The sequence below is a fragment of the Hoplias malabaricus genome, chromosome 5 (genome assembly GCF_029633855.1).
Source record: "Hoplias malabaricus isolate fHopMal1 chromosome 5, fHopMal1.hap1, whole genome shotgun sequence".
NCBI classification, from domain to species: Eukaryota; Metazoa; Chordata; class Actinopteri; order Characiformes; family Erythrinidae; genus Hoplias; species Hoplias malabaricus.
This window is the reverse complement of record NC_089804.1, coordinates 54,173,226-54,196,439: the sequence shown is the minus strand read 5'-3', so window position 1 is coordinate 54,196,439 and position 23,214 is coordinate 54,173,226. Positions and strand designations below refer to the sequence as shown.

The following is a 23,214-nucleotide window of genomic DNA, read 5'->3' as shown; positions in this document are numbered from 1 at the left end:
TCTTAGTGTAAGACTGCAAGTATATACATTTAAAAAAAAAGAGTCAAGAAAACAGATCGTTGTACTACAGACTAGGGCTGGACAGTAATTCAATATCTGTATATATCACAATATTTTTTTTTAAATAACTGTGACATGATTTTTAAACTCATTTTCAATATACTCTATTTACAGCATCTGTCACTGACAATTATTACAATTCAAAATTGAGTTTAAAAATAAAGTGACTGTCTGTGAGGAGTGTGGTGTGTTCTCTCTGTGTCCGCATGGGTTTCCTCCGGGTGACTGTCTGTGAGGACTGTGGTGTGTTCTCCCTGTGTCTGCGTGGGTTTCCTCTGGGTGACTGTGAGGAGTGTGGTGTGTTCTCTCTGTTTCCGCATGGGTTTCCTCCGGGTGACTGTCTGTGAGGAGTATGGTGTGTTCTCTCTGTGTCTGCATGGGTTTCCTCCGGGTGACTGTCTGTGAGGAGTATGGTGTGTTCTCTCTGTGTCTGCGTGGGTTTCCTCCGGGTGACTGTCTGTGAGGAGTGTGGTGTGTTCTCTCTGTGTCCGCATGGATTTCCTCCAGGTGACTGTCTGTGAGGAGTGTGGTGTGTTCTCTCTGTGTCTGCGTGGGTTTCCTCCGGGTGACTGTCTGTGAGGAGTGTGGTGTGTTCTCCCTGTGTCTGCGTGGGTTTCCTCTGGGTGACTGTCTGTGAGGAGCGTGGTGTGTTCTCCCTGTGTATGCGTGGGTTTCCTCTGGGTGACTGTCTGTGAGGAGCGTGGTGTGTTCTCCCTGTGTATGCGTGGGTTTCCTCCGGGTGACTGTCTGTGAGGAGCGTGGTGTGTTCTCCCTGTGTATGCGTGGGTTTCCTCCGGGTGCTCCGGTTTCCTCCCACAATCCAAAAACACACGTTGGTAGGCGGATTGGCGACTCAAAAGTGTCCGTAGGTGTGAGTGAAAGTGTGAGTGTGTGTGTTACCCTGTGAAGGACTGGCGCCCCCTCCAGGGTGTATTCCTGCCTTGCGCCCAATGATTCCAGGTAGGCTCTAGACCCACCATGACCCTGAATTGGATAAGCGCTTACAGATAATGGACGGATAGATGGATAATACTGACAAAGCCACAGTATTTATGTTTGATGTTGATGTCGTAATTTTTTTTGTTTGTTCTTGGTAGATATTTTGTGGCTTTCATATTGTTAATATAAATATTGAAATATATTGTGATATAAACTTTGACCCTATCTTCCAGCCCTACTAGAGAGTATAGCAGCCTGTCCACTGTTTTATTTATTTATTTAACTATCAATGCTTGCAAGACCTCCTGACCCAATCTCAGTCCCTTTCTAAAATATAAAATCTTTTACTGTTTGTTTAAACGCATTCAGGGACTATCTCTCTAAACACACATCATATATTAATGCTTGTAAAGATACAGTGTGGGGTCCACAGCCTCACACTGGCCACTGAAATAAAGCAGATCCTATGAAACATTGATCTATTACCGCCCTCTTCTGGAAGCAGAGAGTAGACGCTCACCTGCCTCTCCTACAAACATAGGGGCTGTCAATACCATTTCTAATAGAAAATATTAAACATTTAACTAATAACTAGAAGCCTTAGTGACAACAGTATGTTTAAAAAATAAAATACACATTGCTTATTAATCATAAAACAATACTTTCTATTTATTAAGACAAACACACAGTTTCAACTTTCCGTGCACATGAAAAGGGTGACAGAATCTGAATAAGAAAAACAAACAGTGGTGGTTGATGTTGTGTTATTCCATTAAAGCTACTGCCATGGGTGACTACACCAGACACATTCTACAGCGACCACAGGCTTATGTACAATTTGGCTTCTTATACGATCATTGTGATGATGGACATCTTTCCACAAGACCCCTAAAGATCCATTAGCTTTCTTCAGTCACCATAATGTCACCACTGTTTCTGCTGAGCCGTGCTGAAGTTCTTTATCCACTCTTAAATTGGTCCCCTTCACCGTTCCAAACCGAAGAAATAGGGACAAGCACTGTGGCTGTATTCCCAAAGTCCATAGTATTACCATCCTAGTCTCCATCTACTTGTTTTTCTTTGCGTTCTCTCTGGCTACTTTTCTCTTTAACTGTAGCGTCTTCAGCTCTGTCATGGTTGAGATGGTCCTCTTCACCCACACGGCCTGAAACACATCGGTCAAACACAGAGCGTTCAGTTTGTAACAGGAATCCTGAGCGTTATACCTGTTAACCACTGTATTGTGTTAGAATTTAATGACGAAGAGTCCAAAATTACTTCATGTTCTAATCATGACCTTGTACCCTACCCTCCTCCTAATGTTACATAGTGCAGTTTCTGCAGTGCTGATCCCACAGTAGCAAAGATAGAGGCATTGTTCTCCCTGTTACAGGTCAGTGGAGCGTCACAATGATTAGGAAGCTGTAATTCAGAGGTAAGAGTACTACCAAGTGTTGCTTTGTTACAGACATTGTACAAACCATGTGGGCACAAGAGAATGTCTGTGTAAGCAAGTGTTCACATCGGATTGGTGAGTGTATCTACAATTTAAAAACGTAGAGGGGCGTTCAGAACATCGTACCACAATGATGATAGTGTTGAAAAGGAGGGGCACGGAATACACCAATGAGATGAACATTCCCTTGGAGTCAAAGTACTGGAACTTCGAAAATGATCTGAAATCGAGAAAATATTCTGCTCAAAAACAATATTCTTCTGATAACGATAAAAAAATAACCCGGGAAACTTTGTTTACCTCCAGTTCATTGCTGCCACTTCATTCAGGTACTCAGCACTGTACACCATGACGACTGAGGACAGAAAATATTCACCATCAGACATGACAGGGCCCTTAAGAAGCTGGGAACAATAATAAAAGGGGAATAATTCACATACGTTGCATGTTTTCTTAATTTGTAGCCAAAATTTCCTAATATAGTCCCATTATTGTGTTGTTTTCTTTCAATTGTGTGCAATTTAATTTATAGTGATCATTCCTTGATTTTCTTCCTCACCCCTTCAGGGCCCTGTGTACAGTGTATAAAACACATAAAGCATACAACTATGTAATAAACAGCTATAAATCCGTACCCATTGTGAGAAAGTGGAATATCTGAAGTCTGTAATGTTTACACGTGAAAAGAGTGAAAGAAAAACACAGGAGATGGAAGAGCAGCAGACCAATGAGCCACGGCTCGGACCAATCCACCTGGACAGAGATAAGGTCAGAAATATGATGATACTTTTACTGTAACATATTGAGACAACATTTAAATAAACCATTTCCTGTTACAGGGTGTTAACTGCCTGTTAACCATAGTTAACATAAACAGCCCTAAAGCAGGGAAATGTGCTCTTACAGACTGTAGGAAAGTCCACGTCGATGTAATTCGTATTTTGCTGAAGGCGTCTATGGGCACGGAGCTGAGATTCTTGGCTTGTTGTGCGGTCATTTTCTCAACAATTTACCTGTTTATTTGAGCAAAACTGACCCTCAACTACACCACATAAACGTCCGTCTTCGTCACATAAGGCATGACAAGAACAAGTTTACACATCAAAATAAAAGTCCCAAGGCCGTATCCATATGCGCTGCTGTGAAATATTCACTGTCCGACTAGTCAGACATTTTGTGTTCTGTTTGGGTCCAGTAGCCATTAATTTAACATTTATGTTGTGTACTTTGGAGATAGTAATACGTTGCTTTTAAAGTGATATGAATATCGTGGATTGTTGTTGTCATGAGCTCGGCCTTTTATTTTGAAATTGACCAAACAGAGCTTCCGTTAGTTCGTGGGGTAACAAACAAATCTATTATTTACTACATTGGTGTGAAGGTAATCTAAAAACAAAAAGCCTAAAGTAAACAGGGTTCCCACTGCAGATAAATCGGCTTTAGCCCTAGCCGTCTGTGTACATCTGTTGATTATTTTCAGTCTTCAGGTCTCAAATTGTCCCCTTGTTCCCTATATAGTGAACGACTGTCTAGGGAACGAAACGAAATAATATGACCTGATTAGAACTATGGATTTATTTTCATTACACACAGTACCAGTACAAGTCAGTGCGGTTTAGCAGTGCAAATTTAAAAATGCACATAAGAGTAATATACTTTCTATTATTAAATTAAACTTTGACATTATTTTTGGACTTTTTTTGTTACAAAATTATTTTATATCCTTGTTCTTTGCTTTTTATATTATTGCTTAGCATTATTCTATTTTGTGTAAACGTGGTTTGTGACACACACGACAATTAATCTCAACACCCTTTGAACATTGAACAACAGAGAATTGTGGAACATTAAATGAAAATGTGGAGCAGTAAACTTTATGAAATTAACATAGGGTCGTCCTCTTTTACCCGGACATATCCTCTTTTTTAGACTTAAAAAAATGTCCGGGCGGAATTTTACAAACGTCCGGCATTTTGTTTTTCTAGAGCTTACATAAAACTTTGAGAAGCGTTTCGTTCACAAACTAGTCCCGCCCTTCCCTACTCCGATTGGTTCGCTTGAGTAAGAAGGGGGCGTGGTGAAGTAGTCTAAAATCTTCTTGGACGGTCTGTCTGTAGAGCTACCGTTATTGGTCGATAACCTTCTCTGTAAACATTTAATTGGTCAGTCTGCACGTCAGTAGTCGTCCACCTAATTAACATGTATTTTCCAGAATACTATAAAGTGATATACAGTGTATATATTTACTGTAAGTGTAGTCTCAATATTAATATGAAGCTTGAATAATATACATTATCCGTGGCGCTGCATTATGTATGAGTGATATTTTATAAACTATTAGTTGTATTGTATGAAGTATGAGTGCTATTCTGGCCGTTAATGTGTGAAACGTGGAGAGGCTCCTGACTGTAGAGGGCAGTAACACAAACCGCCGCCTTCAGCTCCGCTACAATAATAAAGCAGCAGCAGCGGCACTGGGAGCCATTACGGGTTTATTCTCTCTGGCGTTTCTGTCTTTTTCTCTCTTCTTCTTTTCCCTCTTTAACAGCGATTTAACACAGATTTCACCGTCTGCCCCGATGAAGGAGTTTCGTCCTGACTGACGCTGGGAGAATGGGGGTTTTAAACATTTCAGACCAGGTGAGAAACGGCAACAAACAAGACCTTGTTAAATCTGTAAAGCTCTACGCAGCTAAAGCTAAACTACGTTGTTTGTGCTTCACTGCTTTTCGGACGCCGCTCTCGGTTAAAGACCAGGCTAGAGATCTCCCTAGCGTTATGTATTCACCTTTTTGAATGTGCTTTGTTGTGGGTTTTGGAAACTAAACAGAAGTCGGCTTCTTATTTGAATTTATTTTCAATTCCACCTTAAAAGCTGCAGGCTTCGAGGCACCGGAAAGGAGCTGCAGCGCCGTTTTAAGGTGGAACGGAGGAAAATAAGTCGATATATATTTACTTCCTTTAAGAGTGTTCCGTTGTTTCTGGAAATGCAGTTAATTTGTAGTCGAACAGAAGCTTTTGTTAGCGATGAAACGTGAGTATTTAGATATATTTTAAACTCAGATATTCGCGTAGATATGCTAGCTATGCTAACGTTATCCCGCCCAACATTAGAACGCATTTCTTCCTTTCGCTTTCTGATTCGGTTTAATGCCGTTTGCTCGGTAACAACAGCGTAGATTTAGGACTTCTTCTCATGTCTCATCAAAAGCTTTTAAGAAATATCTGCAGATACACAAACAATCCAATATGTCTGAGTATTAATTATAAACAACGGCCTAAATGCGTTTTACACAGTGCTGTCAAAAGCTCTGTAAAAGACAAGTAATTAGGTTTAAAATATATATTTATGTTGCTGGGGAACACCGAGGTCGCCCCTGAGGACGTCTGTGAGGAGTTTGCTTTGTTCTTCCCTTATCTGTGTGGGTTTCCTCCCCCCAATCCAATTGGCTTGTAAAATTGTCCACAGGGGGTGTGTTTGTAGTTCCCTGTGATGGCGCTCTGTCCAAGGTGTGTTCTGGCCTTGAGCCCAATTATTTGCTGACGATTCCTTCATTCATCTTGTGTTATATCATCCTTATGAGGGCTGCGGCTGCGCTTGCACAAAGACATTTAGTCTGTGGCAGTGCATAACACACACACACACATCTGTGGGCAATTTCAAACAGCCAGTGGATCTTTCCGTTCACACACCAAACTCCTCAGAGAAAGTGACGATCACAAGGTGAGGATTGACCCCAGGACCCCGGAGCTTCCAGCAGCAGCACTTACCTGGTGTACCAGCGTGTATAACTGTTATAGGTTTTATGATATGCTCCCTTCCTGAGTAACTTCCTCTAAACTCCACCAGATATTTGCTTGGGTAACAGTGATGGACCACCATCCAATTCCATTGGGATGAGTTTGAACAGCGTTTGTGATACAGAATCAATCCAGCCTTAGTAAAGTACTAATGTTCTTTGGCTGAATGCAGTCAAATATTCCTAGCTATGTTTCAGCATCTAGTTGCGAAGCCTCTCCATAAGAGTTCAGTGAAAGGAGGGACAAGTATTTATTTATTTATTTGCTTATTTTCATATGAAAATGTTTGGTAAAGCAAATGTATATAAAAAATTGAAATATAGCGTAAAGTTTGTTTAAACGACACCAAAGTTTACAGGTTTCTGGCACCAAAACTGCATGTTTTCAGACCAGTTAGTATTGTCTTCCCTAACATCAGTGTAGTCTGTGCGTTTACAAAAACAAAAGAATCAAATAATGTTTTTAAATGTGTAACTTTTTTGCATCTGTGTCTTTTGTGTGTGGAGGTTATTCACAGGCATTGATAACATGTTTATAACAGTTTCCTTATGTTTTTTACCCTTCAGCCACCTCTGGTCCAGGCAATATTCAATAGGAATGTGGATGAAGTTCAGTTACTTTTGCACAAGAAGGATGAAGTCAATGCACTGGTATGTTTTCTCTTTCTAGGCCTGAGTAGCAGATGTCTTAACTGTATAGAAACGGAATAGTCTCCTCGAAATTCATGCAGTTTCTATAGGTTTTAGTGTGAAAACACTGCTTTTATTAAATGCTGAGTTTTCTGTAGTTTAAAAGGATGTTTATTGAGGCCGGTCGAGGCTGACGAAGACTGAGACAGCATGCAGCTGGCTGTTTACTAAAACGTACACTTGTGTTTCTTATTAAGGACCAAGAGCGACGCACACCTCTACATGCTGCTGCTTGGTTGGGGGACGTTCATATAATGGACCTCCTCATTTCTGCAGGTAGTATTACACAGTGTTGTGATATTATTTTTAAGATCTGGTTTGGTCTGAATGATCAAGCAAAGTACGTGCTAAATTCACACACTCACGCTGTTTTCTCCCCCCTTTGATTTCTTCACAACACACTCTTGTGTTATTTAGGTGCGAATGTCAATGCAAAGGACCACATGTGGCTAACACCTTTACACAGGGCAGCTGCCTCCAGAAATGAGGTAAGTCAGCTGAATGACAGAAATTATTTTTGTGTTGCAGTCAACACAGGTGAGCACTTTTGTTTTGCCTATGCATAAATGAAGTGTTTTATGTTTTGATGTGCTCAGCAAAATTTTAAGGCTCTGTTATGTTGTTATACATTTATTTGGCATATTTAATAAAAATAGACTACAAGAAATGACCTATTACTTGAAATTAAATCAACGTAGGGAAGCACGGTGTTGCAGCAGGAAGTGTCGCAGTCACACAGCTCCAGGGACCTGGAGGTTGTGGGTTCAAGTCCCGCTCTGGGTGACTGTCTGTAAGGAGTGTGGTGTGTTCTCTCTGTGTCTGCGTGGGTTTCCTCCGGGTGACTGTCTGTGAGGAGTGTGGTGTGTTCTCTCTGTGTCTGCGTGGGTTTCCTCCGGGTGACTGTCTGTGAGGAATGTGGTGTGTTCTCCCTGTGTCTGTGTGGGTTTCCTCCGGGTGACTGTCTGTGAGGAGTGTGGTGTGTTCTCCCTGTGTCTGCGTGGGTTTCCTCCGGGTGCTCCGGTTTCCTCCCACGGTCCAAAACACATGTTGGGAGGTGGATTGGCGACTCAAAAGTGTTCTTAGGTGTGAGTGAGTGTGTGTCACCTATGAAGGACTGGTGCCCTCACCAGGGTGTGTTCTTGCCTTGTGCCCAGTGACTCTGGGTAGGCTCCAGACCCACCACAACCCTGAACTGGATAAGTGGTTACAGACAATGAATGAATGCATAAATCAGGTTAAAATGATAAATATATTATAAGTCACTAATAACATCTAACTCATAACTATAAGTCACGTATAGTTATTAATTGTGTACATTTGTCCACAATATATAAAGCTTTTACTGTGGATTTTCATGCTCCCTTTCGTTTGTGTTTCAGAGGGCCGTGGGGCTGCTGCTCAGAAAAGGGGCTGATGTGACTGCGAGGGACAAGTTCTGGCAGACAGCGCTGCACATTGCAGCAGCCAACCGGGCCACACGCTGCGCAGAAACTCTGCTGCCACACGTCAGCAGCCTGAACATGGCTGACCGCACGGGCAGAGCCACCCTCCATCATGCTGCCCAGAGTGGATGCCAGGAGGTAAAAGCCTTATCTTAAGGCTGAGGCTAATTGTGGCAGCCCTAAGTCGTGTTTTCACTGACAGAATAATTAGAGCACTAGTGTTTTATCTTGCTTATTACAAGCTTCTTCTGTTTGTTTTGCTTCTCATTAGATGGTCAAATTGCTGCTGAACAAAGGAGCGAGTCTGAACGCCACTGATAAAAAAGAGAGGCAGCCTATCCACTGGGCAGCTTACCTGGGTTTGTCATGAGTCTTTCTGATTTGTTTACTTTCAATGCACAATTGTCATTCATTTTTGAGCTGTAATAAAGGAATGGCATGTTTTCTTGTGAAGGAAGCACTGTCGAATGGCATGGCTTTCCCAGTAACTAGACTTAACTGGTTTTAAAGAAAAAAAAAAATCACTTACATTATACTTTTCCAATGAGTCTATAAATGAGCAGTGTTTATCATTATTTTACATAGTTCTCTAAGTTTTAAATAAGCTTTTATTGTTGTTATTTGCAGGTCACCAGGACGTGGTGAAGCTATTGGTGTCTCAGGGCTCAGATAAGAGCTGCAAGGATAAACGAGGCTACACTCCTCTCCACGCTGCTGCTGCCAGTGGCCACGTCGATGTGGTCAAGTACTTGTTACGCAATGGAGCAGAGGTCAGCAGCTTCACATTTTACCACTGCACAACTGGCACCCTTTTAAAAGCATAAAAAGCAATGTGTCTATGACACATACTTGAAACAAATAATATATAATCTAGATCTATTTATTGTCCTGTTTTTAAATAAGCATTAGTCCCTCTCTGTCTTGCACAGGTTGTAAAAGGGCTGTGATATTCTGTCTTCCAAAAAAAAAAAAATAACACAGAGCAAATATTGTTGTCTGACAGAACATTAAAGCCAGAGTCATTGTGTGTAATATTTTCTACGTTCTGCTTCTTTGTTCTCAGATTGATGAGCCCAATGCCTTTGGTAACACTGCTCTGCATGTAGCCTGCTACACAGGGCAAGAGGCAGTGGCTAATGAGCTGGTTAACCGCGGGGCCAATGTCAACCAGCCCAACCACCGTGGCTACACCCCACTGCACCTGGCCGCTCTGTCCACGAATGGTGCGCTCTGCCTGGAGCTGCTGGTCAACAACGGTGCAGACGTCAACATGCAGGTCAGGAGGAGTCAGCCCAGATATCTGATAAAACATAATGTTGAGTATCATGAATGCCAAGTACTGTACTGGTTAGTGACTAGGAGATTGCAGCTGTTATTGAATGTTTGATTTCATTTCTCTCCTTAGAGCAAAGAAGGCAAGAGCCCCCTTCACATGGCTGCCATCCATGGACGCTTCACTCGCTCCCAGATCCTCATTCAGAATGGTGAAGTAGACTTTACTATGGTCTTTTTACTGTCACTCACTGAAACCTATGCACTTGCACTGATTCTCAGCCTTACTGTCTGTCTCACACTCTCAGGTGGGGAGATAGACTGTGTGGACAGATATGGCAATACTCCTCTTCATGTTGCTGCTAAGTATGGGCATGAGCTGCTCATCAGCACCTTAATGACTAACGGTGCTGACACAGCCAGGTATGCGTGAAATTGTTTTTTTTAAAGGCAGTTCTTCTTGGAGGAGGCTGTCCCCTGACACCTACTGGACTAGATTCATCAGATTCTGTGTTAAACCTATTTTATAACATTTTCTGCCCTCTTACCTCAAAGGCAAGGGATTCATGGGATGTTCCCACTGCACCTAGCTGTGCTCTACGGGTTCTCTGACTGTTGTCGCAAGCTACTCTCCTCAGGTATGTGTTATCTACATGTTACACTACTGCTATTTGTTTGCCGCTGTAGCGATTAGTCTTGTACTGTCTATTGAGAGCTGCCGTTTGCCTGCACAGGTCAGCTGTACAGCATAGTGCTGTCTATGAGCAAAGAGCATGTGCTCTCAGCCGGCTTTGACATCAACACTCCAGACGACTATGGGAGAACCTGCTTACACGCTGCTGCCTCTGGAGGGTACGATATTAACAGCTCTCGTTTGCTGGTACTATTTACTCAACTTGTATGTGTGCTAATTGTTGCTTACTTTCTTTCCCTTCTTCCTCTGATTTCAGAAACACTGAATGTCTGAACCTGCTCTTGAGCAGTGGTGCTGACATGAATAAGAAAGACAAGTTTGGAAGGTAAAAGGCGTTCATCTTAATGTAGTTATTATGTAGTACTAGCACTTTTATAAAGTGTAATATTTCAACACATGCATATGTGATTTACTACACTCTTTGTAAATACATATTGTCCATGTTGGAGGCTGAGGGGGGGCATGGGGAGGAGTGATTTAAGATTTTCTAAAAATCAAAAATTGTACACGGTGTTTGAATTTCCAGGTCAATAAACCCATAATATAAAGCAAGCTCAATTTTGTCTGTGCGAAATAGTCTCTCTTTTTGAAGCAACATTATTTCAGGTTTGGCAAGGATTCCAGTTATCCACTTATATCATAAATATAAAATCTAGAATTTACTTCTCTGCACAGGACCCCTTTGCACTATGCGGCTGCCAATAGAAGGTATCAGTGTGTGGTGATTCTAGTGGGAGCTGGAGCAGAGGTCAATGAGTGTGACCGCTCAGGCAGCACACCTTTACACTACTCGTCATCTTCCACAGCTTTCTGCAGGTAAAACACAATTTCAATTATCTGTAACCCTTATCCAGTTCAGGGTCGCAGTGGGTCCAGAACCTACCTGGAATCATTGGGTGCAAGGCAGGAACACACCCTGGAGGGGGCGCCAGTCCTTCACAGGGCAACACACATTCACTCACTCACACTTACGGACACTTTTGAGTCACCAATCCACTGCCCAATGTGTTTTTGGACTGTGGGAGGAAACCGAAGCGCCCGGAGGAAACCCACGCAGACACAGGGAGAACACACCACACCCCTCACAGACAGTCGCCCGGAGGAAACCCACGCAGACACAGAGAGAACACACCACACTCCTCTCAGACAGTCGCCCGGAGGAAACCCATGCAGACACGGGGAGAACACACCACACCCCTCACAGACAGTCGCCCGGAGGAAACCCACGCAGACACGGGGAGAACACACCACACTCCTCACACACAGTCGCCCGGAGGAAACCTACGCGGACACAGGGAGAACACACCACACTCCTCACACACAGTCGCCCGGAGGAAACCCACGCGGACACAGGGAGAACACACCACACTCCTCACACACAGTCGCCCGGAGGAAACCCACGCGGACACGGGGAGAACACTCCTCACACACAGTCGCCCGGAGCAGGAATCGAACCCACAACCTCCAGGCCCCTGGTGCTGTGTGACTGTGACACTACCTGCATTAAATGGAGCCACCACACATCATTATTGGGAAATGATATATGAATAATACTGGACAAATACTAATGATCTGTATGCATCCTCTCTGTATTATATTTCTACACATCTGGTCAAATATGTATAAAGCACAGAAAAAATGTATAATAAAAAAGTCTTGAAAATTTTATCCTGATTAACTATCCGTATGAATATTGATCATTTATCATTTAAAGCTGTGAAAATGTCCTATATTTTTAAGAAATAAGTTATTGTGCAGAACTAATATGTACTATTTTTTTTATTTTTTTTTTCAGGTTGGATAGAGCTCAGCAGAGCCCTGAGGATGGAGAGAAAGAAGCCTTCATGTACGTTTTCTTGATATGATTTCATGTTAAATTTATACCTGTTTTGGATTAACAATTTAAAAGTCCTCTGACTATAGCCAGTATTCCAAAATCTAACATGGCCAAAAGGAGAAGAGCTGAAATCTGTTTTATTTGAGCAGTCCCTGACATAATTAGGAAATTCTCTTTGTGAAATGTCCTACTGGTCAGCCTCTGGATATATATTTTCTGATGAGTGTTTTCGTCTTAGGTGTGTGGAGTATTTGCTGGATAATGGAGCAGACCCATGCTTGGCCAACTCAAAAGGTTACAGCCCTGTCCACTATGCAGCTGTGCATGGCAACAAGCAGAGCCTAGAGCTGGTGAGCAGCTTTGCACACATACTCACTCTGAGTGTATTATATACAGGCTGTAGAATACATGCTTAAGTGTTGCTACTCTGTCTTTTTTACGGTTTAGCTCTTGGTGATGTCCTTCAGTACATCCGGAGATGCAGAGAGCTGTGGGCCTGTCAGTCCCTTACATCTAGCCGTAAGTGTATATAAGGTTTTATGAAAAACGTATACTGGCATCTGGTTAAAGGCACCAAAAATTAATTTTTCATGCACAGTTTGTACCATCTATTAGCCTTTCCTAAGTTTTCCAACAGCAGGACCACCCCTGGCTGAATATTTTTCATTGGTCTGCTGTTTAAATGTTTTAAGGCTTTATTTTCTTGCCTTTAGTAGTATCTGAACTGTTAGTGAGTATCTGATATCTATTTGTTTGTCACTGTGTTCATTGTTATATATTTATTAATATTAATAACTACAAACACACTGAAGCTTATGCTCTCTGTGTTTTCCATTCACAGGCGGAAGCAGGGCACTGGGAGTGTGTGAATGTCTTGCTCGAATCGGGGGTGTGTGTGGATGTGTGTGACACCGTGGGCCGCTCTGTGTTGTATGTGGCCGCTCAGAAAGGCCACACCCGCTGTGTGCAGCTCCTGCTCAGCCAATCTGCATCCTGCCTGTTCACTGAACACTGCAACCGGTGGACTCCACTTCATGTCGCAGGTGAGGAGGAATCCACTTGTACTGCAAGATGGGAAGAATGTATGGAATTTTTCTGGTTACACTTTCAAGTATAACCAGACCTGTTAAAGTTTGTTTTGTTTTTTACACAGCTGCCAATGGCCACACAGAGTGCCTGCAGATGCTCTTGTCCAGCAAGGAAGACACTGACCTTCCCAATATCTCAGACACTGAGGGACAGTGAGTGACCTTTCACACTTGACGTTTATAAATTGACCTGATTTTTATTAGTAGCTGCAGGCTACTTTCCCATGTAGGCTCCATACCCCCCATAATCCTGAACTGTAATTGGTTACAGGCAATGAATGCATATATACGTTCCTAGTCCTTTAAGTCTAAGAGTGAGCTAAAGCAGTGTCTAGGAATCTGGCTCTCTGTATCTATATGTAGAGTTTGTATGGCAGAACTTCAGCATAGAGTGTGATCAACGACAGCTTTAGTCAATTAACAGAATTTTAAAGAATATGCGAGAATGTTTGATTGTTATTTATTATTATGTACATGTAAATGCCCTCCTCTGCTCTCTGTAGAACTCCTCTGATGCTGGCTGTGCTGGGTGGTCACATTGATTGTGTTCGTTTGCTGCTGAACCAAGGGGCCTGTCCTGATAATAGAGACAGGAAAGGGAGGGCAGCCTTACACAGAGCAGTAAGTTTTCCAGCCATTTTCAGCAATAAATTTTCATAGAAGCCAACGTTGTAAATGTCATTACCCTCTCTTATTTGCTGTCATTTTTGTTTCTGTGCATGAGATTTACTTTTATGTAATACAGTATGTCCCTTAAAGGGAACGTCTACAATTGTAATTAAAAAGCAAATTCAAAAGATGTTTCCCCACCATTTGCTGCTCCCTAGTTTGTTCGTATGCTGGAAACCAGTCCAATGTGTTTTTACAAAGCCTTAATAGCAGTAAACAACTAAGAAAAGAAAAACAGTGGCTCGGTCAGACATGCTAGCCTTCCTCTTTCTTTGCACACAGTCGAGAAATGGCAAAGAGACCGTCAAATATTGAAAATCATGAAAGGAAATGGGTGGATCATACTGAGTTATTGGGCGCATGGTGGTGCAGTAGTCACAGTCAAACAGCTCCAGGGATCTGGAGGTTGTGGGTTTGTGCCCCGCTCTGGGTGACTGTCTGTGAGGAGTTTGGTGTGTTCTCTCTGTGTCCGTGTGGGTTTCCTCCCATTTTGTATAAACACATATTGGTAGGTGGATAGGCAGTTTTAAAAAGTGTCTACAGGTGAGAGTGTGTGTCGTCCTGTAAAGGACTGGCGCCCCTCCAAGGTGTGGTCCTGCCTTGCTCCCAGTGTTTCCGGGTAGGCTCCGGACCAACCGTGACCCTGAACTGGATAAGCAGTTACAGATCGCGAATGATTTAATATTGAGTTATTTTTGCATTTTTAGATTCAGGTAGGAACCCATTCTAAATTTTTGAGGGTGCTTACTGCATGTGAGTAAACACAGACTGAAAGCGCTAGGAAACTAAGCAACATCAAATTACAAATGTGTTTCTGTTGTAATTCAAAAACGGGTCAAATTTACAGACTCAAAGTTGAACTTTTCTCCTCAAACATACGGTTCCACATTTGGGAGATGCACAGAGTTTCTGAACGTAAACAGACCAGAGAGAACTGCAGTTTCCCAAAATAGTAGATGTTGCTTTTAAATGTCATTGCTTTTTGACTTTCAGGCAAGTATGTATTTTGTAACACGCTCCAGATTTTGACACAATAGCTGTATTTTCACTTATGTCTCTGTACACATTTCCCTGACTTCTTTAAAGTTTCTAACAAGCCCCTTCTCTCAAGGCTTTGCTGGGGTGGGAGGACTGTGTCACTGCTCTGCTGGCCCACAATGCCTCAGTCCTAAGCAGAGATGTTCAGGGACGCACTCCAGTCCATCTAGCTGCTTCCTGTGGCCATGCTGAGATACTGTCCAGCCTGCTGTCTGCTGCTGACTGCACCCACCCACATGATCCAATCACTGACCGCCACGGCTTCACACCTGCACACTGGGCAGCCTATCATGGTAAAGGAATACCTCCAGTCTAGTGCCATTAATATCATTACGTGAAGTAAAAAATAAAGTAAAACCATCCTTTTAGAGTTAAATATGGTGTTTTTGTGGACCTTGTAGTGAATGAACATCTGTTTGACTGACCATGAACTTTTGCACAGGTCACATTTTATTTTTTTAAGCCTAGCGTGTTACACAACTAAAACATTAATAAATAATGATGGGATTTTAAAAGGTGAAGAACTTTCTCTGTAGAGATTGTAACCTTATGTTGGCCTAATTTGAACAGACTGAAAAAATGACGTGCCCAAACTACTTTGTTACACTGTTTATTTAGTGCAAACACACATTATACAGTTGATTTTTTTTTTATTATTATTATTTTTTTTTCCTCTTAATATTTTAAATAAACAGCATCTTTGAACACGTGCTGAAATTGAATTGAATCTATACTTTGCAGTGACATGCTGTGTTATACGTCCTCAGGTTTATCTGCACTGCTTTAAATGATGGAAAAAATAATTGACCACCATCAGGATGTGAAATTATTTTTTCTTAAAATCTTGTCTTGTGTCTTTGTCAGGTCACGAAGACTGTTTGGAAGTTGTACTTGAACTTAAACCATGTAGTATCCAGGAGGGAAATCCCTTCACCCCACTGCACTGTGCTCTGTAAGTGTACTGCTTCTGTCATTATAGTTTTTACAGCTATATAATTATATTTGCTCTTATTTAAATAAACACAGGAAAGGTAAACTTGTATTATTCATATTACCCAGTGTTTTAAGAAAATAAATCATAATGTTGACTGTTATTTTTAATGTTGTCCAATGACAGAATTAATGGCCATAGTGGTTCTGCAGAGATGCTCCTGAACTCAAGTTTTGGCCCATCGCTGGTCAATGCCAGGGATGCCAAAGGAAGGTGTGTATAAGCAGATACGGGATATTAAATGGTAATCTAGAGGTGGTAGCAGGTAGTGTCGCAGTCACACAGCTCCAGGGACCTGGAGGTTGTGGGTTCTATTCCCGCTCCGGGTGACAGTCTGTGAGGAGTGTGGTGTGTTCTCCCTGTGTCTGCGTGGGTTTCCTCCCACAGTCCAAAAGCGCACGTAGGCGTGAGTGTGTGAGTGAATGTGTGTGTGTGTGTGTTGCCCTGTGAAGGATTGGCGCCCCCTCCAGGGTGTATTCCTGCCTTGCGCCCAATGATTCCAGGTAGGCTCTGGACCCACCGTGACCCTGAACTGGATAAGGGTTACCTAACTAAAGGAAAACAGCCCAGAAATGTCTATTAAGTTATCTACCTTCAGACTCTCATCCTCTAATTGTTATGCTTTGTTCTGACCTGCAGGACCCCTCTCCATGCAGCCTCTGTAGCCGAGGACATTGCTGGGTTGCAGCTTGTTCTGAGGATGGGCGCTGACATCAATGCCGTGGGCCACTCGGGCCGCTCTGCACTTATGGTTGCTGCAGACATGGGTCGGAGCAGTGCTGTGGGTAAGTAGGTTGGGTGATGTTTGTCTCTGTTTATATTTATTTTTAACCCTTAAACCCACGCTCCAGGTAGTTCATACTCTTTAATGGCTACATCGGTTGTGTATTAGAGATCTTACTAGTCACGCCTTTAGTGGTTTGGTTCAGCTCTGTTTCTGGGGCACAGTTTGATTTATCACAATGCAGATAGGTTTTTATTGCTATGAAATATTTATTTATCAATATTAACATTGATTTATCATGGAAGAGTGCCCTCTGTTGGTGAGGAAAATATATTAAACTTCATATGACCACATGTTTGTCTTCCACTGAAGCACAGAATGCCAAACCCCAGTTTAAATTAGGACTGTCACATTACAGTTACACCTTACAATTGATTTCATAATACGTTTCGGAATAATACATGAACACAAACGGCAGGTTGGTTATCTTGGTTTTAAAGAGATTAACATAACCTTTATGCTCTCCTTATTCATGCTGATATTCTCTGTTACATCCAGCCCTGCTGCTGCACAGAGCCAAAGCGGACCTGTCTCTACTGGATGTAAATAAGAACACTGCCCTGCATCTAGCCTGCAGCAAGGTATTATAAGCCCTCAGTCTGGCCTTGTTTCCTCCTGCTGAGTCTCTTTAACTTTAACAAGAAATGTCATTGACTTTTCCGATGACACATCGTTTGTTTACAGGCTCATGAGATGTGTGCCATGCTGATCTTGAAAGAGATCCACAACCCTATTCTCATCAATGCAACCAACAGTATGCTTCAAATGTAAGGGTTTTTCACTCCTGAAGTATTTAAGGATTGTTTTTGTTGTGGTCTGTCCTTAGAAGTGGAGACGGTTTGATGTGCTTCTGCTTAAATGACTTTTAAATGTCCTCCTGTGCTCTAGGCCTCTTCACATAGCAGCCAGGAACGGCCTGGCCACAGTGGTCCAGGCTTTGCTGAGCCGTGGCGCCACAGTGCTAGCAGTAGATGAGGAGGGTAAGCTGTTTTGTTGATTTGTGTACAACTGTCTATTTGGACAGTGTTTTCCAGCAGAGTGTGAACCCTCACCATGTTTATTATATGACATAAATATTATATGAATGTGAACGGTGTGCCTTACCTGCACTGACTATAACTGATTGCATCTGGTTTGCATGTTTCAGGTCATACCCCTGCTCTGGCATGTGCACCCAACAAAGCTGTGGCCGACTGCCTTGCTCTCATCCTCTCAACCATGAAGCCTTCTTCCTCCGGCTCCTCTTCCTCTTCTCCCTCGTCTCCTAGCCTGAATCTGCTCAAACATTGTGGCATCACGGCCGCGTGTCCCCCTCTACCCAACGGAAGCCTTTGCCACACTTACGGCAAAGATCGGCACGGTGCTGCCATTGGCTTGGACGGCTGCCTGACCGAGTGAGGCGTTCTAACTCCCTTACAGTGTACAACACACAGAATAACCGTTCTATGTGTGGATGCTCAGTTTGGTCTTCTGTCCTTAGACACCTAGTCAAAACGATATGCAATTACAGCTACATAACCCTCCTGCTCCCGTTATTCACAGCTTTTCCTTTATTATTAATTAGCGGATGACCAGGAAAGAACCAGTCAGTTTTTGTTTATTTTCTTTACTCACTAGTTCTTGATTTATCAAGAATCTGATATTCCAAGCCATCTGTTGTAGGAGTTTTCCACGAGTGCTAGCTAATCCTTTTTAAAAAATATTGATGATTTAAAGCCCAGTTTACTTGGCTATGGTTTAGTATTATGCAGCTGTGCATCTTCTGGGTCACATTGACGACAAGCGTGCGGTTCTCATATCATGCTTCCCATGTCTTGAGAAGCTGTGGCCTTGCATAGGAATTTACAGCCTGCCCTGAGGAACAGTTAAACGGGTTAATCTAAACTAGCATGAAGGCACGGACCATGTGTTAGATGGTCTTGACTGTGTATGTGTAAATGTGTAGGTTTTGGGGGGGGGGGGGGGGGGGGTTTGTTTTGGAGTGGTTCTTGTTTTGTTTTTCTCTTTAAATGTAAAAGTCCAACCAGATTTCCATCCCATACTTGATAATTGCTTTTTAAGCTTGTGCACTGTATGTCAGGTGCAATCAAATTCAGCACAAATGAGAAAGAGAGAGAGAGAAAAAACATACTTTGTTTTGACAAGGGAAAACCATACAACCTTAAGCCAAATGACCAATGACCTCTGGGTTCAAAAGGTCAAAATGGTGCATGTTTACTGTAGGCATTCAGTGGTGAGGAAGGAATAAGCTGGGGACATTGCAATAGGTTTACATAGAACGTATTTGTTACTCTAGATCACTGCGTAAATAGCAGTAAAATAAAAAATGTAATGCTCATGTACCATCATTTATTTAATAAATCAAGGAGGAATTGAAAGCACAAGCATCAGATTGGGCCTAGGCCTTCATGAAATTGATATTGCCGTGTACAACACTTGCTTCTAGGGACCACCTTTTTATTTTTATTTTTATTCCATTTTGGAGGAAGCTGCTAGCTTGAATCTTCATGTAGTGCTTTACCCCCCCCCCCCTACCAGACCATATCGAAACTTGTCTCATGTTGCATTGAGCTGCTTTTGCAGTGCCTTTTTTGAGAGGTTTTCGTTTTTAAGGTTCAGTCCTTTAGACTTTACACCATTCACAGCTTAAGTGGTGCTTCCTCTACAGCCCATTAGCTTTAGCCATATAAAATATTTGTCAAGCATTTCACTTTTAAAGTAGTATCATCTGCAGAATTTATTTCAGTGTTTTTGTTAATAATTTACACAGCACTCTGTGGGGAAATAAGCTTTTTTTTCTGTCAGGGTGAATGGCTTTAACTTGTGCAGTTCACACATTTGCGATTCAGAAAGATTCAAAGTGAGAGTTGACATTTGTGTGATTATTGATAATCTGGTAGGATTTTTCTTGCATTGATTGCGTGGTTATTGATATGACCAAAGTTTGAAAGCAGCTTTGTTTCATTTCATAGGTGGTCTTTTATAATTTGGCAAATACCGAACACTTTGTCTCTCACCTGTTATGGATACGTTAAAAACCACACGTTGCCCCGACTTTTGAACTAAATGCTTCCTTATTGCCAAAGGTAGATTATTTGTTAAACGTACGAATGTGCTTCCTTTTTCATTTTACGTCTACAGATCTAAATTTCAGAAAATATTAGGGCAGTAAAATATCCCTCTTATTTGCAGAAAAAGGACATGCAATATAAGCTCAAGTAGTAGAGAGACAATCAGTTGAAAGGGCTTTTGATTTCCCCTCGTTTTTTTTTTATTATTATTATCAACAAATATAAACTCGCTTTTCCTATTGTGTTTAATACCACCGGTGACTGAACTGAGACATGTGCTATGCTATATTGGAAATCTACCATAACCTTAACCTGAATTGGACACACTTTTGCTTGTGAGCCCTACTTTAACTCGAGCTACAACTGTTTGCTTTTTCTTTTTTAAACCAGGTAGAAAAAATATTTAAATACTGGAGTATGTAAAGTAGTTGTTGTAGTAGATCTCAACAGAGGCCTGAGCAAAAGTACTTGAAGGGTTGTTGAATTCAAATGAAAAAGGCACTTTTATAGGACGGCTGCATGTGCATCTGATCACAGGCAAGGATGTGATTCTGGATGCATTTGCGAGTATGTATTAAACGTGGACATGAGATGCATTAAGACGTATGACGAGATGCAACCGAAGTAAGTTGACTGAGGGGGAAAAAAACGTGGAAGAGTTTTAGAGGTACTCAGGTCAGCATGTTATAAGCAATTAAAATATCACTGCCAGTTCTACTGATTAGAAAACAATAAGCTTGACCAGATCCCTCCCTCCCTTTTGAAAGAGCAGTTGGAATCTACTATTTTGATATTCAGAATCAGCTAATTTTAAGGCTGAATTGGGTCTTTACTCGTCTCTTGTAGATTACAAATAATCATTGGGTTGATGAGCAATCAGTTTGGACAGATGAACGTTTGTTGTGTCGAATGAATCAGTAAAAGTGGTTTATTGTCAGAGAATTTTATTGAAGCTATTGCCAAGGAGCACAATTTGGAGGGAAATTAGATTTGTTCTTTTTTTCTTTTCTTTCTTCCCCCCTCAAGTATGATGGTGGTCACTTCTCCAAAACAGATTTGTGCCATTCTATGTTCCCTCTGCTTTACGTTTGAACGACTTTAGAGGGGTGTTAACGTGTGAATTCACCTTAATAACCAAATTAGAAGTCATGGGCTATCCATATTCATCATTTACAATACAAAATGTCGTTGAAGTTTGTATTAAGCTGTTTGAATGTTTGGCTTTCGCAAAGGGTGAGAGAGACTTATTTATTATTCAAGCCATTCTCTACTAGTTCTAGCATCTCATAGCTTTGAGAGAGATTTTTTGTTTTGTTACTCAGACAAAATCATAAAACTGTTTTTTGCAATTTAAAACAAAGTCGAATCGTCGAATAGTAAGGCTGGTAATTGTCAATTGGGGATGCTTTTCTTTACCATTTGGTGAAATGCCTTAACTGTATCAGGAGCGTGGTTATTGAAGTACATTTGCTTTGATTTCTTGTAACGAAGGGGGTTGACATGTCGCCTGTGAAAATCTCAGTTGATAAGGTCTTGTTGGCGATCCAGCAAATTTTACATCTTCACTGATCAAGCTATGACGCTTGCCCTCTCAGCAGTCCCCCTCTGCATGTGCGTAAAGTTGGAATTTACAATCGCATCTCAAATTTATAGCCTTCTCAAAATTCACATCCAATTTCAAAAAGGGGTTAAAGTGTAGCTACTACAAATCGTGTCTTAATGGTGTTTGTTGTGTCAGTGTTTTTATGTGTCTAGCTATACTCTCAAAGGTGGTGTTGACTGATAGAATGTCTAATTTACCTCAGTGGACTTCAGTGTCCCTACTACTTGAAGACACCTCCATTTAAGGCAATATATAAATACCTATTTGATTTATGCTATGTCCTATTTATCTCTATTTGCCTTAAGAGGAAATGGTATACTCAACAAGCAAGTTGCAGCACTTGAGAGAATTTTTTCGTGTGTTTTGTTTGTTTTTTTGGGTTTGGTTCTTACTCCTCTGACCTTACGGTTGTGAAGAAGCACACATCTATTGGGTTTTGGCAGATGTACTAATATATAGCCACATAGTTTAATGATATTTGGCAAATGATTTACCAAGAACAAACTACAAAGCATTCATATGGTGTGTGGATTTTTTTTTAACTGCTTTTGGAATTAATGCGGTACTATGTTGTATGTCCAGAGGCAAGTCAGTGAGAATAGTCACTAATTGGCTTGAGTTATACAACACACAAAACTACTATTCACCCTTTAAAGTTTAAAAAAAAAAAGAAAAAATACGTAGTCATTGTTTGGTGAAAAATCTGTTAAATTTCTGCTTGCCACGATCAGTGAAGACACTGTTCAAATGTTGCTTCTTTGTTTAGCACGGAGTCTAACGTTTCTAAACACTAGAAATCAGTAGTAACTTTTCTGTTCATACATTCCCATAAATATATTAGAACACCACTTGTCCACATCCAACAAAACAAGCAACCCTTGGACACCAAACAGATTTTTGCTGTTTGACTACAACTAAAATAAATGCTAAATTGTTTAACAAAAAACCTATAGGACAAGAGTGCAACTATACCTCTGAATAACTACATAGAATGAGACAATTTTGTTACAACCAAGGACATTTTTAAAAAGGCAAATAAGTTATCTACAACATCTAGACCAAACGATACTCGATGCTTAAGAAGATATCCGTGATACTTTTGTATTTTTAAGAGCTATATGTACACACAGATGCACTGTTGTATCCTTGTTTATCAATGTGGGAATATTTTAACGACAAAGGCATATGCTTCATAGTAATTTCACTTTTCTTTTAATTGTAAAAATAAAAAAAAAAAGAAAGGGTGAACATTAAATAATGGAGAGATGCATTGTTTACTAATCGTTGCTGATGGGTAAAGTGGAAGGCAGCCATGCACTGTAATCTGTCATTTGTTAATAGCCATTTAAGTTGCATTTACCTGGTAATCTTACCTCAGAACTCGTGGTCTTTTTTTAAACGACTGTGCTTGTGTTTCCGTGGTACGGACGTAACAGTAGATTCCGTTTACTTCTGTTCAGAAAGGGGTTCAAAGTGCAAGCTCTGAGGCCTTCTGGAGTTTGTCGGGTGCTTTTGAACTTCAAATTGATGTCCTTTACCTTACGCTAAGGGTTAAAATTCAATCAGCACCACCGTCGACGCTTCATTTTGTCCTGAGATTTGATTTGATTAATTCGTGTCACATGTTAATATGCGAATGATTGTTTCAAAACAGCTGCTTCGGTTTTCTCATACGCGGCAGCTTTATCTGATTAATGCCCTTAGTGATTCAACCAATAGAGCCTGACCAGAGTAGTCTTTATACAAGGCATATGGGGATCCCTTTAAACTCCATCCTATC

At 41.4% G+C, this 23,214-nt stretch overlaps 2 protein-coding genes across 2 annotated transcripts; one reads left to right on the top strand and one right to left on the bottom strand.

Annotated features, from left to right (window-relative positions):
- Positions 1-1,662: 1,662 nt before the first annotated feature.
- tmem18 (transmembrane protein 18) lies at positions 1,663-3,542 on the bottom strand. The gene is made up of 5 exons (XM_066672607.1): positions 3,360-3,542; positions 3,091-3,208; positions 2,756-2,810; positions 2,582-2,675; positions 1,663-2,164 (listed from the first exon to the last, which is right to left on the bottom strand). The coding sequence occupies exons 1-5, from the start codon at positions 3,450-3,452 to the stop codon at positions 2,066-2,068; spliced, it is 459 nt and encodes a 152-aa protein (XP_066528704.1). The 5' UTR covers positions 3,453-3,542; the 3' UTR covers positions 1,663-2,065.
- A 1,381-nt stretch (positions 3,543-4,923) lies between these two features.
- ankrd52a (ankyrin repeat domain 52a) lies at positions 4,924-18,711 on the top strand. The gene is made up of 28 exons (XM_066670042.1): positions 4,924-5,095; positions 6,823-6,906; positions 7,143-7,221; positions 7,363-7,433; positions 8,325-8,525; positions 8,659-8,746; positions 9,015-9,157; positions 9,451-9,663; positions 9,793-9,871; positions 9,968-10,082; positions 10,215-10,297; positions 10,394-10,511; positions 10,610-10,678; positions 11,029-11,169; positions 12,149-12,199; positions 12,429-12,540; positions 12,638-12,709; positions 13,032-13,233; positions 13,344-13,431; positions 13,782-13,899; positions 15,059-15,278; positions 15,850-15,937; positions 16,103-16,189; positions 16,616-16,761; positions 17,259-17,341; positions 17,445-17,527; positions 17,649-17,740; positions 17,908-18,711. The coding sequence occupies exons 1-28, from the start codon at positions 5,069-5,071 to the stop codon at positions 18,156-18,158; spliced, it is 3,204 nt and encodes a 1,067-aa protein (XP_066526139.1). The 5' UTR covers positions 4,924-5,068; the 3' UTR covers positions 18,159-18,711.
- The last annotated feature ends 4,503 nt before the right edge of the window (positions 18,712-23,214 follow it).

Excerpts from the sequence above, each read along its gene's own strand:
- tmem18 (XM_066672607.1), bottom strand. The coding sequence starts at position 3,452 with ATGACCGCACAACAAGCCAAGAATCTCAGCTCCGTGCCCATAGACGCC. Across the intron at positions 2,811-3,090 it reads ATTCCACTTTCTCACAATGG|TCGTCATGGTGTACAGTGCT; the intron begins GTACGGATTTAT and ends TTCTGTCCTCAG. Across the intron at positions 2,676-2,755 it reads GTGGCAGCAATGAACTGGAG|ATCATTTTCGAAGTTCCAGT; the intron begins GTAAACAAAGTT and ends TCTCGATTTCAG.
- ankrd52a (XM_066670042.1), top strand. The coding sequence starts at position 5,069 with ATGGGGGTTTTAAACATTTCAGACCAG. Across the intron at positions 13,900-15,058 it reads GGGCAGCCTTACACAGAGCA|GCTTTGCTGGGGTGGGAGGA; the intron begins GTAAGTTTTCCA and ends CCTTCTCTCAAG. Across the intron at positions 16,190-16,615 it reads GCCAGGGATGCCAAAGGAAG|GACCCCTCTCCATGCAGCCT; the intron begins GTGTGTATAAGC and ends TCTGACCTGCAG.